Consider the following 16397-nt stretch of genomic DNA (forward strand, 5'->3'; position numbering starts at 1 on the left):
TCAAACAAGCCTAAGAATTAGATACCATCAGAGATAAATAGTTGACATTTCCTTAACATCTCCACTAGGTTACAAAGAAAACCAAGCACTCGCATATAAATAGTTTTGAGGATATTGACGAAAATGAAGATACATCTTCAACAACTAGGGTGACAAAAGAGTTGCACGTCCCAAAAACTAAAGATCTTATACGTAACTGTCGATGAGAGACTTCCTCATCTCATCCACAATAGAGCTTGGCTGGGCTTCCCTGAGTTTGAAGACGCTTTCAATGACAGAGAGCTCTGTTGCTGTGGTGTCGGATCCACAGAAAGCTGTCCAGTCATTCACTGTCATACCTGCAGCAATGACCTCACTGCCTCGATTCACTGTTCCGGCGACCAGGGGTACTTGGAGAAGAGTTGAGAGCTCATCAAGGTCTTCCATGGATGTATGCGGATGAACCTGTTTTAACAGGCCCGCATAAGAAGATGATGCAGTCATGACAACAACAATTCATTTCAGCAGAAGATACACCAACTTACCAGGCCCCCTCTGTTTGAAAATGCACAGTAACTTCCAACCAGTATGTTGCCAGCAACAGTCTGCCGGAATACTTCTACACCAAGTACATCAGCAATGAGCTCTTCGGTATCCTAAAATAAAAGAACAAAAAACCAATGCAAGGGTAAGAGAGGCAACTAGAGATTAGAAAAGCAACAAGCCATCAACTAAACCACATAGGTGAGCATGGACAGTACGAGACCAGAGCTGAATACTAAGGATTCAAAGCCACATTTCAAGGCCAAATAGTTTCTTACAAGTGATGCTTCGTATCTCTTGACAACATCACCCTGATAATTAAAAGTAAGAAAATTACTTGCCTTGTCCAGATCAGGGTGTGTAAGAGCAACATGGTCGTTGCAGGATATGCAATTGCCTAAAGCAGACAATCTTTCATCTATTCGCTGAACCACCACCTGATCAGGTAGACTATTCCTCAGATGTTGGAGCTCTGGAAACACAATAAAGCAAGCATAACATAAAGCAGTCATTTTGTTTACACGAGAGAATGGAAATCCTTAATTTGCTAGTAATTGAATGCCAAAGATCACATTTCTCATTCCTTTTTTATCATATTAACTTGGAGTTTCCTTCTGAAGTAAGGAGATATGTTAGACATTTTACAAACACACATACATAGATAGATAGATTCAAATAACTTGTGAGTTTCAGAAACAAAATACCGTGACAACCTCAACTGCAATTTCAATCATAATGATTACAAACAAATAAACCTTAGAAAAACCTAATACACAGTTCCAAAAATTTGGATTCCTACTTTTAATTGTTTTTAATCACTCCTCTTATTTTTCTCTTTTGTCTTTTCCTCTTTGGTCGCAAGATGGTATCGGTAACAACTAGGCGTGCGATAAAGCACTTATGATGTAGAGTTTATGAGGAAACCATTTCCCAGATGAAAACAAAAGGCTCATGAGATACCCCAATCAGCAGTGGCACTAAAGCAATGTCGAATACTACAGTGACTAGGAGAGAAGTATGATATCATCAGTGTAAGGGTCAGAGAATACCTAAACACATGTAATGAGAAAAAAAAAGGTAAAATTCAGAAAACTGCTAAAAAGCCTAAGATACCTTCGACTTAACAACCACAAATACTGAAGTGAAAGATAAATGTTTATGTAAAAGGAAATCAAAAGAATTGGTGGAAAATAAACAAGAGCTATGCTGTAAAGTCTCAGGCCATGACAGATAAAAACAGACAAAGCAAAAGAAAATTTCCAAAACTACCAACTGTGAACACCACTACATATCCACTCCATAGGCAAGTAAACAACCTTACATAAACACCTGTTGCCATCAAACTTTGATTGGCATATTAAATTAAAATGGACAGTATTGATCTAGCAGCTATCCACCTCAAGCAGCTGAACTGCACACTCCCATGGATATAAATCACCTCCAAAATAAAACCAAAGCCAGATCTATGACATTGTTAAAATCAAAGGCCTAATTTATTTATTTATATTTATAGCTTACAAATCTTTGTTATGCCTTTGAACACAATAGTAATAATGTCTTTGTCCGACACATTGAAAGGAGCTACCTAGCAAAATTATCAGCTTTCAACTAAAAGTTAATTACACTATAAAAAAAATTGATTCAGAAACTAAATGTCTCAACAATGAAAATTTACCTTGGTCGGTGGTGGTGTGCGGCAAAAGAAGTCCTTTCTTATTGCCTACATTGAAGTGGGAAGATGTGTGATTAGAAGTAAAATTACAACATAAAGTTGGATAACTCGCTTTTCAGCACTCACCAGCACAAAGTCGCCCGATTATTCTAGTGCCTCCAATAGATGTCTTGACAACAGGGATAACATCAGCCAACTCAGCTTCAAAAATGCTGCAAATCATCCAATGTAAGATCATCAGCAACACATAAAAATGCTACAGAATAATAAAAACATTGTTTTTTTATTTCTTTCAAACATACTAACCTGTAGAAGTTCTCTGATCCTCCAATTGCAACCAAACAGTAGGCATTTGTCAGCTTTGAGAACACTCCAACTTCGCAAGAGTTCTCAAACTGAATCCCTGCAAAAAGTTAACTGATGACTTCTTGAGGTCCCTTTTAAAGTTGTAAAGCATTTAACAACATGAGAAAGTGAGCACTTTAAGAGCTAAAACTACCCAGTTCAGCATTCAAGGACCATTCAAGGATAGAAGAAAATGGAATTATAGGACTGAAATAAAATTTAATGATATTCAAAAGCAATCAACCCTATGAAGCATGTATTATCTGCATGGGACACTCTGGTTTTACACATCAGTAATTGCTCATATATTTCTAGAAAGAGGCATTGAACAAAAATATCCCGAGAATTTAGAGAGACCACAACATAGCAATCCAGATTTGCCAACTTCTATGAAATGCCAAACAATTTACACTTCTTCATGACAAAAAAATTCAACAATTTCCTTATTTTCATCAACTAGACATAAAATATAGCTATTGGTACTTACGAGTAGCCATGACGGCCGGCTGCAAACACCTTTAAAGACCTGTGATCACCACGAATAATAAAAAAGTCAAAACTTTGCAAAGCTAAAGAAGCTGAACATATTTCATCGAATCATGCAAGAAGACACCCAAACAAAGGGATCTTTTCCACCCCAAAATCAACGGATTCACTTCTTCTATGCACTCCGAATGAAACTAGACAATCAAGATATCAAAGCAAAAACACCACACAAAAAAGCAATCAAGAAATACGCTCAGAAACATTTCCTCATGAAATCGAAAGGTTAGAGGGACCTAATCATCTACGAAACCCAAAGTCTCATCTTCTAGAATAGACTCCAATTATTCGAATTATCACCGCGTAGGCCACATCGGATGGGAAAGCAAGACACCCAGAGAGAGATACTGGACCTTAATCCGGGATCGGGAACGCGAGGTTGGGAAGGAACGAGGAGGCTAGGAAGCCCCAAGAGATCGCCGGTGGGCACAAAAGAATGCGCGCGGAGGCGTCGCCCCAAGACTAGGATTTGGATCGGATAGGCTCGGCTTTAGGGTTTTCTGTTCGTGGTCGTGCGGCCGCAACGTGTTATATAGATTCTCTCGATGCGTGATGCGCAAGAAAGAAAATCTAGTGGTTATAATTAACTACTGAATGATCTTCCTTGAACCCGTATGTCTACTGGACAGACAGACGGGCTCCACATAAAAAGTGGGAACCACCGAGATGAACAAGCGAGTACTTGTGGATATCGGCACAGGGGAGCGCATGGTTGTGCCTGGATCCCGGGCACTGAGGTATCAGTCGGATCCGATCCGTTAATTCGATTGACGAACAATAACCCAGAAACTGGTCTGTGTCCGACCCGATTAAGAGCCGGGTTTCGGAGGTGATTAGGTCTTAGCATTAGATACTCGAACCAATACAATGATGCATGTACTGTTAAAGAACAAAATGCGTATGCATATTCTTCTACAAGTTAAATAGGTATGATTACTTCTACAAGTTAAATAGGTATCAGGCCATTAACACTCCATTATGGTTACTAATTCTTTATCCATATCCTTCCTAAATAATAAAATTAGTATCTTAAATGGCTACCCAAAAATAAGACCTACTTTCTATCTTAGGAATAACAATGCAACCAATATCCAAATGAATTTAACCTTAAATACAAATATGGCTAACCATTGAAGTAGTCAAACCTATCCCGAACACAACTCATGTACTTAGTTTTCGATCTGTAATGGTAGGAAATCCTATTAACGATATCTTTAACTTAGTTTACATGGTTAGGATAGACAAGGACAACCAAAAAAAGCCAAACAATTCCAATCCTATGTGAGAGCATGAACACCATTATTGGTCACTCGTCGTTAGATTCCAGTCAGCCATCGCAATCCAACATTCTTCTGCGTCGTCTTCCCTTGAAGACTTCTCTCCATATATACACACACACCCCCATCATCTGCTTCATGTTCAAGTGTCATCTTCTCCTCTTTCTTGACCTATCTTGCAGCTGAGGGACGAAGAACAAGATGCCGGCTATTGTGATGTCGAATGCAGGGTCTAATGGTGCGAAGGAATTCGAGGGCAAGATCACAATTTATGTTGTGATCTGCGGAGTAATTGCAGCTACTGGAGGCCTCATGTTTGGCTATGACATTGGAATATCAGGTTCATGACTTCCATTTCTCATTTGATTGTCTAGTGTTAATCCGCAAGCCTAATGGACAGTGGTTGGAGGAGAGAGACGAAGAGAAAGAGATGGTTGCATGCATGCAGACATTGTTAGGGTTTTCATGGATTTGAAAATTGGTTTTTGGATTTGTATGATCTGCAGGGGGAGTGACATCTATGGATGACTTCTTGGAGGAGTTCTTCCCTGTGGTCTATGAGAGGAAGCACAAAGCCAAGGAAGACAACTACTGCAAGTATGACAACCAAGGCCTTCAGCTGTTCACTTCGTCCCTGTACCTTGCCGCCTTGGTGTCCAGCTTTGTAGCTTCCAAGCTGTGCACCAAACATGGCCGGCGGCTGACGATGCAGGCGGCGTCAGTGTTTTTCTTGGTCGGTGTCGTCCTCAATGCAGCTGCTCGGAACATTGCCATGCTGATCATAGGAAGAATTCTCCTCGGAGTTGGTGTTGGATTCGCTAATCAGGTTCATAAATATCGGTCTAGACTCTCTCTCTCTCTCTCTCTCTCTCTACATCTTTCCTCAAACTCCATTCTTACTATGCATTCTTCTTCCTATAGGCTGTTCCTCTATTCTTGTCGGAGATCGCACCAGTCCACATCAGAGGAGCCCTAAACATCCTCTTCCAGCTCGACGTGACGATCGGGATCTTCGTGGCGAACATCGTGAACTACTTCGTCTCCAATATCCATCCATGGGGGTGGAGACTCGCTCTTGGCTTGGCCGGCGTGCCGGCGACCATGCTTTGCTTGGGCTCCATGGTGATCGCGGAGACACCGACGAGCCTCATCGAGCGCGAGCAGCTGATGGAAGGTCTGGCCATGCTGAAGAAGATTCGGGGTACCGATAACGTTAACGCGGAGTACGAAGAGATCCTGCACGCGTGCGAGATGGCACGACAGGTGAAGCAACCATTCAGGAACCTCATGAAGCGATCCAGCCGGCCGCAGCTGGTGATCGCCATCGCAATGCAGGTCTTCCAGCAGTTCACTGGGATCAACGCCATCATGTTCTATGCGCCGGTCCTCTTCCAGACCATCGGATTCAAGAACGACGCGTCGCTGCTCTCCGCTGTCATCACCGGCATCGTTAATGTTCTATCCACCGTCGTGTCGGTGGTGTTGGTGGACAAGCTCGGCAGGAGATTCCTGCTACTCGAAGCCTGTGGGCAGATGCTGATCACACAGGTCGAAACGACGATCGAGTCACGTACGCATCAGAGCATGCAACCGCGCATTAATTCTCGGAATGATCTGTGTGCAGGTGGCGATTGGAGGTGTTCTGCTTGTGAACTTGAAGTCGACGAACGAGCTCGAACACGGGGTGGCGGTCTGGGTGGTGGTGCTCGTGTGCCTGTACGTGTCGAGCTTTGCCTGGTCTTGGGGTCCGCTTGGTTGGTTGATTCCCAGCGAAACCTTCCCCCTGGCGACGAGAACCGCGGGCTACGCCTTCGCCGTCAGCTCCAACATGCTCTTCACCTTCGTCATCGCCCAGGCTTTCCTGTCCATGATGTGCCATCTACGCGCCGGGATCTTCTTCTTCTTCGCTGCATGGATTGTGGTGATGGGGTTGTTCGTCATATTCCTGTTGCCCGAGACGAAGAATGTGCCGATCGATGAGATGAGCGAGAGAGTCTGGAAGCGACACTGGTACTGGAAGAGATTCATGGACGAGGAAGAACAACATAAAAAGGATTCCGTCTAACTCTTCCACCATTCTTCCTCATGCCGGAAGATCTTATTGTAAAGCATATGATCTGATGCGACAAACATCTCGTAACCGTTATTATTAAATATTTAATATAACTGTTCTCATTATGATTTATAATTCATTATCATGAATTTCTTCATTTATTATGATTTAAATGATTTTAGTTTTTTATTCTTTATGCATGAAATCGTTATTATTAAATTAAATATTTAATATCATTAAAGTTCTTAATTATGGTTCAAACGTTATAAATTTGAATTAATTCTTGAACGTTATGATTTGTGATAATAAATGTTCTTGATGGGAGAACATATATATATATATATATATATATATATATATATATATATATAAAGAATTTTGGTCCCTAGGCTCAATCATCTCTTTGAAGCGAAAGACTTTCCTACACCATCTAAAGCGAGAGTTCTGAGCCGAGAAGTACCAAAGTTCAAGAAGAAACCTCTGTAGAAATTCTTGACGACAATGGCTTGAGGTACGTTATTTTGTTTCCGCATCAGTTTTTATTGTGTTTCTATTATGATGATTTAGAAACACAAGTTGGTTTCAGTGATTTCTTACATTTGGTATCAGAGCCTTTTGACCTCTACCTTGATACGAAAGAGTTTTCATTTTTTATGCCATGAAAATGATTTGATTTTGGTTTCTTCTTGGAAACTTCTTGATATATTTTATTGAAAATCATGAGGAAATATCATTTTCAACATTTTATTTGGTAAAATGCTCATATTATGTATGCATATTTAGTTATATTAAATTATGCTTATGAGCAAATTTTTTATGCTTAAAATGTCTAGTGATCCATATAATCTTAATTAATTAAGAATTAGCCACAGTATCCTTAATTAATTAAAATTATATATAAAGTTAAAATAAGGATCATATAGTAATTAGACATCAGGAAAGACGAACTACCTATAATCACTAATACTAGCACTCCAACTGAGATCACGTTATATGAGCGATGGGAGCGATCCAATCGGCTCAGCGTGATGTTTATCAAAACTAAGATGACTGCTGGCATACATGGTTCTGTTGACCAGCATGAAAAAGTCCGAGACTTGCTAAAAGTTATTGATGAACAATTCATCACTTCGGATAAGGCACTAGCAAGTACTCTTATTATGAAATTTTTATCCCTTAGACTTACCAATATAAAGGGTATGCGTGAGCACATAATGCAAATGCGAGATATTGCGGCTCAACTTAAGAAACTTGAGGTTAATATGTCAGAATCTTTCCTAGTGCACTATATTCTGAACACCCTTCCACCTCAATATAGTCCTTTTAAAATTTCATACAATACATATAAGGACAAATGGTCAATCAATGAATTAATGACCATGTGTGTTCAAGAAGAAGAGAAGCTAGTGATGGAATTGGGTGAGAATGCATTAGTAGTAACCACTCGAGGGAAAAACAAAACTGACAAACATCAAGCCAATCAGAAAGCTCATCAGTAGGGAAAAGATAAAATACTACCCCAAGCTGATATCAAGAAAGAAGTAAGGTATTTCTTTTATAAAAGAAAGGGACACGTGAAGAAGGAATGCACGAAATTCCAACAATGGCTTGAAAAGAAAGGTAAACCAACCTCATATGTATGTTATGAATCTAATATGGTCAATGTTAATATTAACACCTGGTGGATTGACTCTAGATCGAAATAAGATGAGCTCACATGTGGAAGCAATTGGAACATGCATTCTAACTTTAAGTAGTGGTTTTGTTTTAAAATTGGAAAGAACATTTTATGTACCAAGTTTCTCACGAAACTTAATTTCTGTTTCCAGACTCGTACCATTTGGGTATTCCTTTAATTTTAAAGACACATCATTTTGTTTATTACAAAAATTTGATTGTGTTGGGAATGGTATTTTGTCTGATGGTCTTTACCGTATTTTATTACAAATGATAATACTCAAAGTTCAATACATGTTCACGCTGGCATTAAGAGGTGTAATATTAATGAGGACTCCTCTATATTATGGCATCGGAGATTAGGACATATCTCCATAGAGAGAATTAAGAGATTAGTTAAAGATGGGGTACTTAGTACTCTTGATTTTACTAATTTTAAGACTTGTGTGGACTGTATTAAGGGAAAGCAGACCAATAAGTCCAAAAAGTGTGCTAATAGGAGTTCAGACTTATTAGAGATAATTCATATTAATATATGTTGTCCAGACATGGACATACATGGTTAGAAATACTTCATCTCTTTTATAGATGATTACTCACGATATATGTATATATATTTACTTCATAACAAAAATGAAGCATTGGATGCCTTCAAAGTCTTTAAGGCTGAAGTTGAGAACCAATGTGGTAAGCAAATTAAAATTGTGAGATCAGATAGGGGTGGAGAATATTATGGTAGATATACTGAAAATGGACAAGCACCTGACCATTTTGCTAAGTTATTTCAAGAACATGGGATTATTGCCCAATACACTATGCCTGGTTCTCCAGACCAGAATGGTGTTGCAGAAAGAAGAAACCAAACCTTATTAGATATGGTGTGGAGTCTGCTTAGCAACTCCAGTCTTCCTAAGTTCTTGTGGACTGAAGCACTAAAGACGGTTGTGTATATATTAAACCGAGTTCCAACCAAGGCTGTCCAAAAGACACCATTTGAACTATGGAAATGTTGGAAACCGAGTTTGCGACATATGCGAATTTGGGGATGTCCGTCTGAAGTCAGGATATATAATCCACACGAGAAGAAACTGGACCCGAGGACTGTTAGTGGGTATTTCATTGGATATGCCGAAAAGTCCAAAGGTTACATATTATATTGTCCATCTCACACAACTAGGATTGTGGAATCAAGAAATGCTAAATTTATTGAGGATGATGTGAGTAGTGGGAGTGATCATTTCAAGAACATAGTTTCCGCACATGATCATATAGAATCTCAACCTTCCACATCAAATGATAGATTGATTATAGTTCATAGCACTCCTCAAGTACAAACTAGTGCTGAACAACTAATCATTGAAATTCCACAAGTTGTTGATAGTATTCTAATAGATCAAGCAGTTCAGGAATTACAACAAGCTCCTGAACAACTATTGAACCACAAGTTCCTCAAGGAACTATTGGTACAACATTAAGAAGATCTACTAGAAATAAAAAATCAGCAATTCTTAGTGAATATGTTGTATATCTACAAGAATCTGATTATAATATTAGAGCCAAAAATGATCCTGAAACATTTTCACAAGCCATGAGTTGTAAAGAGTCAAATTTGTGGCATGATGCCATGAAAGAAGAGATGAATTCCATGATGAGCAATGGGGTTTGGGATCTTGTAGAGTTGCCTAATGAAGCAAAGGCTATTGGTTGCAAATGAGTCTTTAAAACTAAGAAAGATTCGTTAGGTAACATTGAGAGATACAAGGCAAGACTTGTTGCAAAGGGATTTACTCAAAAAGAGGGAATCGATTATACGGAGACGTTTTCTCTTGTATCTAAGAAAGATTCTCTACGTATAATTTTGGCATTAGTTGCTCATTTTGACCTTGAATTGCAACAAATAGATGTGAAAACGGTATTTCTAAATGGAGATCTAGAGGAAGAGGTTTATATGAAACAACTTGAAGGTTTCTCCTCTAGTGTTGGTAAACACTTGGTTTGCAAACTTAGGAAGTCTATATACGACTTAAAACAAGCCTCCCGCTAATGGTATTTTAAATTTCATAAAGTGATTTCTTCATTCGGATTTGTTGAAAATCCCATGAATCAATGCATATAGCAGAAGGTTAGTGGGAGTAAAATATGTTTCCTTGTTTTATACGTAGATGATATTTTGCTTGTAACCAACGATAAGGGTTTGCTGCATAAGGTGAAACAATTCCTTTCTAAAAATTTTGACATGAAGGATATGAGTGAAGCATCTTATGTCATTGGCATTAAGATTCATAGAGATAAACCTCGAAGCATTTTAGGTCTATCACAAGAAACCTATATTGATAAATTTTTAGAAAGATTTCGGATGAAGGATTTTTCACTAAGTGTTGCTCTCATTGTGAAAGGTGATAGGTTCAATTTGAACCAATGCCCAAAGAACAACTTTGAAAGGGAATCAATGAAAAACATCCCATATGCTTCTGTCGTAGGAAGCCTTATGTATGCTCAAGTCTGTACAAGACCTGATATTGCATTTATTGTGGGGATGCTAGGTCGATATCAGAGTAATCCAGATTCAGACTTCGTCGGTTGTGTTGATTCTCGTAAATCAACATCAGGATATATTTTTATGATGGCCGGTGGAGCTATTTCTTGGAGAAGCGCTAAGCAGACCTTGACTGCTACTTCTACCATGGAAGCTGAGTTTGTCTCCTGTTTTAAGGCTACTTCACATGGTGTATGGATTAAGAGTTTCATTTCTGGGCTTAGAATTATGGATTCTATTTCTAAGCCATTAAAAATTTTCTGTGACAATTCAGCTACTGTCTTTATGGCTAAAAACAATAAAAGTGGAAGTCGAAGTAAACATATCGACATTAAGTATCTAGCCATAAGAGAACGTGTAAAGGAAAAGAAAGTGGTCATTGAGCATATTAGCACTGAATTGATGATTGCTGATCCTTTGACTAAAGGCATGCCACCTCTGAAATTCAAGGATCATGTAGAGAAAATGAGACTTGGTTCCACTTTGTAATGATATTGAAACTCGTATATATTATACAATTTTCTCATTCATGTGCACATTATTTTGAGAAAATATATTGTTACTGGACCAAGAATAAATATAAGGTTTATTCATTAAGTAATATTATCATATTAAGATTAAGAAACTAAATACATCGTGATACATGGGTGATAATACTCGCTCTTAGAGGACTTATCGCTATAATTCGTATATTTATTTCTTAAGAAAGTTGTTCAACAAAAATTAATTCAAATTATTAAGATAAACGTATGGACCAAGTGGGAGAATGTAATCGTTATTATTAAATATTCAATATAACTGTTCTTATTATGATTCATACTTCATTATCATGAATTTCTTCATTTATTATGATTTAAATGATTTTAGTTTTTTATTCTTTATGTATGAAACCATTATTATTAAATTGAATATTTAATATCATTAAAGTTCTTAATTATGGTCCAAACGTTATAAATTTGAATTAATTCTTGAACGTTATGATTTGGTGATAATAAATGTTCTTGATGGGAGAACATATATATATATATATATATATATATATATATATATATATATATATATATATATATATATATATATATATATATATATATATATATATATATATATATATATATATATATATATATATATATATATATATATATATATATATATATATATATATATATATATATATAAGAATTTTGGTCCTTGGGCTCAATCATCTCTTTGAAGCGAAAGGTTTTCCTACACCATCTAAAGCGAGAGTTCTGAGCCGAGAAGTACCAAAGTTAAAGAAGAAACCTCTGTAGAAATTCTTGACGATAATGGTTGGAGGTACGTTATTTTATTTTCGCATTAGTTTTTATTGTGTTTCTATTATAATGATTTATAAACACAAGTTGGTTTCAGTAATTTCTTACACAGTTCCCAACTTTCTTAATTAGTCTTAAGAGTTCTGCTTCTGTTTATAACGATCGCAGTTCTGCCAATGGATCATAAAAGCAGTTTAGGAGAACGATCACCTCCAAATTCTATTCCGATAAAAGACATAACTACATTGTATCTTCACTCGAAGAGGTGAAAGAAACATAACACTAATTCCGGAGAAAATAAAACAGTAATCATAACAAAAATGCATCATCATTGCTACGTTCCCTTCTGAGCTGAGGGCTTCTATCATGCAACGGCAGGCAAGTCTTTGAGCCACGAGTCCAGTGGCTTCCCAATGGCGTAAACGATGAAGCCGATCGCCCTCAGCTTCTCCGGGTCGACCACGTTGCGCCCGTCGAACACGAACGCTGGCTTCTGCATGTCGTCGTAGATCCTCCGGTAGTCCAGCTCCTTGAACTCGTCCCACTCCGTCAAGATGCACACCCCGTGCGCCCCCTTGGCGGCCTCGTACGCGTCCCACGCGATGCTCACCTGCTTCACGGCCGTGGGGCTCATGGGCTGCAGGTGCACCGGGTGATCCCAGTCGAACTTGTTCGTCGCGAGGTCACGTTGGATCTGGTCATCGGTCACCTGGGGGTCGTAGATGCTGATCGTGGCCTTGTCCCGCAGGAGGCCCTTGCAGACGTCGATGGCGGGGGCCTCCCTCGTGTCCCCGGTGTCCTTCTTGAAAGCAAACCCGAGCACGGCAATCTTCTTGCCCGACACCGTGTTGAACATGGAGGACACCACCCGGTTCACGAAGCGGTTCTTCTGGTAGTCGTTGATCTGGATGACCTGCTTCCAGTAGTTGGCCACCACTGACAGACCATTGCATTCAGAGATGTAGACCAGATTGAGGATGTCCTTTTGGAAGCAGGACCCTCCGAATCCAACGCTAGCATTCAAGAACTTGGGGCCGATTCTGGAATCCTTCCCCACGGCGTAGGCCACCTCAGACACATTAGCTCCGGTGGCTTCACAGAGTGCGGAAATGGCGTTGATCGAGGAGATCCTCTGTGCCAGGAAAGCATTGGCTGCAAGTTTCGATAGTTCCGCAGACCACAGATTAGTGGTCAGAATCCGGTCTTCGGGTACCCAATGGGCATACACATCTTTCAGTGCTTGGACGGCCTTGCGGCCCTCTGGAGTCTCCCGGCCACCAACGAGAACACGGTCGGGCTTGAACAGATCCTGCATGGCGGTTCCCTCCGCAAGGAACTCCGGGTTGGAGAGGATCTGGTAGTTGATTCCCTTGCTGTTGTGAGTCAAGATCTTCTCGATGGCCGCTGCAGTCTTGACGGGGACTGTGGATTTCTCGACGACGATCTTGTCGGATTTGGAGACGTCGGCGATCACGCGAGCAGCGCTCTCCCAGTAGGTCAAGTCAGCAGCCTTGCCTGCTCCAAGGCCGCGGGTTTTGGTGGGGGTGTTCACGGAGACGAAGATGATGTCGGCCTCCGAGACATGCTTTTCGATGTCAGTGCTGAAGAAGAGGTTCTTTCCGCGGCATTGCTTCACTGCGTCATCGAGGCCGGGCTCGTAGATTGGAAGTTGATCGCCGTTCCATGCTGCAATCCGGTGGACGGAGATATCAACGACGACCACCTCGATGGAGGGGCACTTGAGGGCAATCACCGCCATGGTCGGGCCACCAACGTAGCCAGCTCCAATGCAGCAGATCTTCACCATCTTGCTGGCTTACCGAATGATCTTCGAGCGCCTGACATGAATCAGTTTAGAAAATTGCAAGGGACGAATCTATGCAAGATGTCAGATTGAAAACTTATGATGATGAAAAATAACAGTTTCAAGAACAGATTCAGAAAACCATAGAAGTCAGATTGCAAAGGAAGCCAAAAGCACGAAAGGAGAGATCTGTATAACAGAAGGTTAACAAAGAGAATAAGAAGGGGAATGCCTTGAAGTTGTTTTACAAGCACAATTGAGACAGAGCATATGACAAACAGAGAAAACAAATGCCAAACATTAGAGATCACATAAGAGATTACCTTTCAAGGTGCTCCAGTCTAGATCATAAGAGAAGGAAAGGAGAAATTGAGAGAGGTTCTAAGGGAATGGAGAAGAAAAAGAAAGGATTTCTGGTGCTCAAACACGAGGAGACTCCCCTGCTTAAATACCCAAACTCAACTGCGGTCTACACCTCCCCTTTCAGAAAAGTAATAAAAGAGAAGACTAGATTTACTAGCTTAGTCGGGCAGTTCCACACGCTGTCCACCATTTCCAACTCTACCAAACATTAACAATGAGGTGGGCCATGCAATTTAGCTCAGATTCCAGCAATTACTACCTTTCAGAAACAAGGATTCTGCTTCATATTCCGAAAGATCCAATGTCCTGCCTCTGTAGGCAGGAAGAACAGCTGTACAATCACTAGGAATAATAGAGTTCACAGTGTGCTGAGCTACAGTCAAACAGTGCATCTAATCACAGGATGGTGGTATATACCGAGTACACAAAAACGACAAGACACTGCAAGCTGAAATAGATTACAACATCAAACAACGAATTCAAGACCTTCATAAGCAAACATGTCAGTCTAATACAGACCAAACATGGAAATTCTATACTACTAGACATACAAACAGAGCACAGAAGATTCCAACATGTAAAAGAATGTAATCATAAAAATTGCAACTTTGAAATCAATTTTTAACCGAGACAAAAGAGGGGAGAAAAGAAACCCTAGCAGAAGTACCAGTGAGCACAGAAATCCTTCTCTTGCATGTGAGTTAGGATTCCATTTCCAAGCGAAGAAGAATCTTTTAGCATTGACATTAAGTGTAAAACGAGAGGAAGCTTCAAATTCAAGCAAAGACAGCGACCCGAAACCTAACGTTAGTGACGACTTCGAGTGAGATGCAAGCGATCGAGTATCCATCACCTGTCGACAAAACACCAGAAGAATTGAGGGAGGATCGATGAGGGGCGGAGGGGTGGATATGTGTCACCAAATCTGGCCCCAACGAGATGGGAGCAATCGTAAAGAGATCCGCCAGAGATACACCAGAAAAAGCGAGTCAGATGGGTCAAGAACACAGAGACCCAAAAGTCGCACCTTTTTCTTCGGGGACAACAAGAAAAGAACGATCTTTGGCGAGATTAGGGTTTCTAGTCTCCGACGAGCAGTCCATCAATTTCACCAATTAAATGTGTTCTTTGAATCAAATTTCAAGCTTCAATAAAGGGAATGCAATCATAGATTTCTCTCCTATTGCTGAAGAAGATTTAGAAGATGTGTACGTGACAAAACTTCACGTATATTTTCTCTTTTGACTACAATGAGATGATATTTTTGTAACAGTTATTATTAAATATCTTATTTAATAATAACGTAACCGTTCTTATTAAGATTCATAATTTATTATCATGAATTTCTTCATTTATTATGATTTAAATAATTTCAGTTTCTTATTCTTTATGCATGAAACCGTTATTATTAAATTAAATATTTAATATCATTAAGTTCTTCATTATGGTCTAAACGTTACAAATTTGAATTAATTCTTGAACGTTATGAGTTGGTGATGATAAATGTTCTTGATGGGAGAACATCTATATATACATGAGGATTTTGGTCCCTTGGCTCAATCATCTCTTTGAGGCGAAAGGCTTTCCTACACCATCTAAAGCGAGAGTTCTGAGCCGAGAAGAACCAAAGTTCAAGAAGAAACCTCTGCAGAAATTCTTGGCGATAATGGCCGGAGGTACGCTATTTCGTTTCCGCATTAGTTTATTGTGTTTCTATTACAATGATTTAGAAACACAAGTTGGCTTCATTAAAATTTCTTACATTTGGTATCAGAGCCGAATGACCTCTGCCTTGATATGAAAAAGTTTTCATTTTTATGCCATGAAAATGAATTGATTTTGGTTTCTTCTTGAAAACTTGTTGATATATTTTGTTGAAAATCATGAGGAAATATCATTTTCAACATTTTTAGTCGGTAAAATGCTCATATTATGTATGCATATTTAGTTATATTAAATTATGTTTATGAGCAAATTTTTTATGTTTAAAATGTCTAGTGATTCATATAATCTTAATTAATTAAGAATTAGCCACAGCATCCTTAATTAATTAAAATTATATATAAAGTTAAAATAAGGATCACATAAGTAATTAGACATCATATTGTGATTGATTATATTTCGTATAATAATTGTTATCCCACAGGATTTTTTATTATATTTAATATAATTAATCAGGATAAAATATCAGATTATTTTCATAATTTACCCACAGGGATTATGAATTGGAATATAATTTGATAGTTTTATCATAAAGACCATATGAATCTATTTGAATTAAGAATTTAGCCCACAGGCAATTTTTAT

At 39.0% G+C, this 16397-nt stretch overlaps 3 protein-coding genes across 4 annotated transcripts; 1 reads left to right on the forward strand and 2 right to left on the reverse strand.

Moving 5' to 3' along the window:
• Window positions 1–30: 30 nt before the first annotated feature.
• On the reverse strand, window positions 31–3592 carry LOC103970797 (eukaryotic translation initiation factor 6-2). The gene is made up of 8 exons (XM_009384724.3): window positions 3436–3592; window positions 3027–3065; window positions 2501–2597; window positions 2321–2406; window positions 2198–2242; window positions 864–994; window positions 525–635; window positions 31–444 (listed from the first exon to the last, which is right to left on the reverse strand). The coding sequence occupies exons 2-8, from the start codon at window positions 3034–3036 to the stop codon at window positions 187–189; spliced, it is 738 nt and encodes a 245-aa protein (XP_009382999.2). The 5' UTR covers window positions 3037–3065; window positions 3436–3592; the 3' UTR covers window positions 31–186.
• A 983-nt stretch (window positions 3593–4575) lies between these two features.
• Window positions 4576–6424, forward strand: LOC135596418 (sugar transport protein MST4-like). Its single transcript, XM_065088469.1, has 4 exons — window positions 4576–4699; window positions 4866–5185; window positions 5281–5907; window positions 5984–6424. The coding sequence occupies exons 1-4, from the start codon at window positions 4576–4578 to the stop codon at window positions 6422–6424; spliced, it is 1512 nt and encodes a 503-aa protein (XP_064944541.1).
• A 5713-nt stretch (window positions 6425–12137) lies between these two features.
• LOC103970800 (UDP-glucose 6-dehydrogenase 5) lies at window positions 12138–14798 on the reverse strand. 2 transcript variants are annotated; one of them, XM_065088635.1, is made up of 2 exons: window positions 14758–14798; window positions 12138–13761 (listed from the first exon to the last, which is right to left on the reverse strand). In XM_065088635.1, the coding sequence occupies exon 2, from the start codon at window positions 13728–13730 to the stop codon at window positions 12288–12290; it is 1443 nt and encodes a 480-aa protein (XP_064944707.1). In that variant the 5' UTR covers window positions 13731–13761; window positions 14758–14798; the 3' UTR covers window positions 12138–12287. The 2 variants fall into 2 exon arrangements, with proteins under 2 accessions (XP_064944707.1, XP_064944706.1); XM_065088634.1 differs by lacking the exon at window positions 14758–14798 and adding an exon at window positions 14051–14202 and having other exon boundaries at window positions 12139–13761.
• Window positions 14799–16397: the final 1599 nt, after the last annotated feature.

The sequence above is a fragment of the Musa acuminata genome, chromosome BXJ1-11, assembly GCF_036884655.1.
Source record: "Musa acuminata AAA Group cultivar baxijiao chromosome BXJ1-11, Cavendish_Baxijiao_AAA, whole genome shotgun sequence".
NCBI lineage: Eukaryota > Viridiplantae > Streptophyta > Magnoliopsida > Zingiberales > Musaceae > Musa > Musa acuminata.

Coding starts and splice junctions, on each gene's coding strand:
- LOC103970797 (XM_009384724.3), bottom strand. Junction 2,407..2,500: donor GGATCAGAGAACTTCTACAG/GTTAGTATGTTT, acceptor GATGATTTGCAG/CATTTTTGAAGCTGAGTTGG. Junction 2,243..2,320: donor AATCGGGCGACTTTGTGCTG/GTGAGTGCTGAA, acceptor ACTTCAATGTAG/GCAATAAGAAAGGACTTCTT.
- LOC135596418 (XM_065088469.1), top strand. CDS start 4,576: ATGTCGAATGCAGGGTCTAATGGTGCGAAGGAATTCGAGGGCAAGATC. Junction 4,700..4,865: donor CTATGACATTGGAATATCAG/GTTCATGACTTC, acceptor TATGATCTGCAG/GGGGAGTGACATCTATGGAT. Junction 5,186..5,280: donor GTGTTGGATTCGCTAATCAG/GTTCATAAATAT, acceptor TTCTTCCTATAG/GCTGTTCCTCTATTCTTGTC.
- LOC103970800 (XM_065088635.1), bottom strand. CDS start 13,730: ATGGTGAAGATCTGCTGCATTGGAGCTGGCTACGTTGGTGGCCCGACC.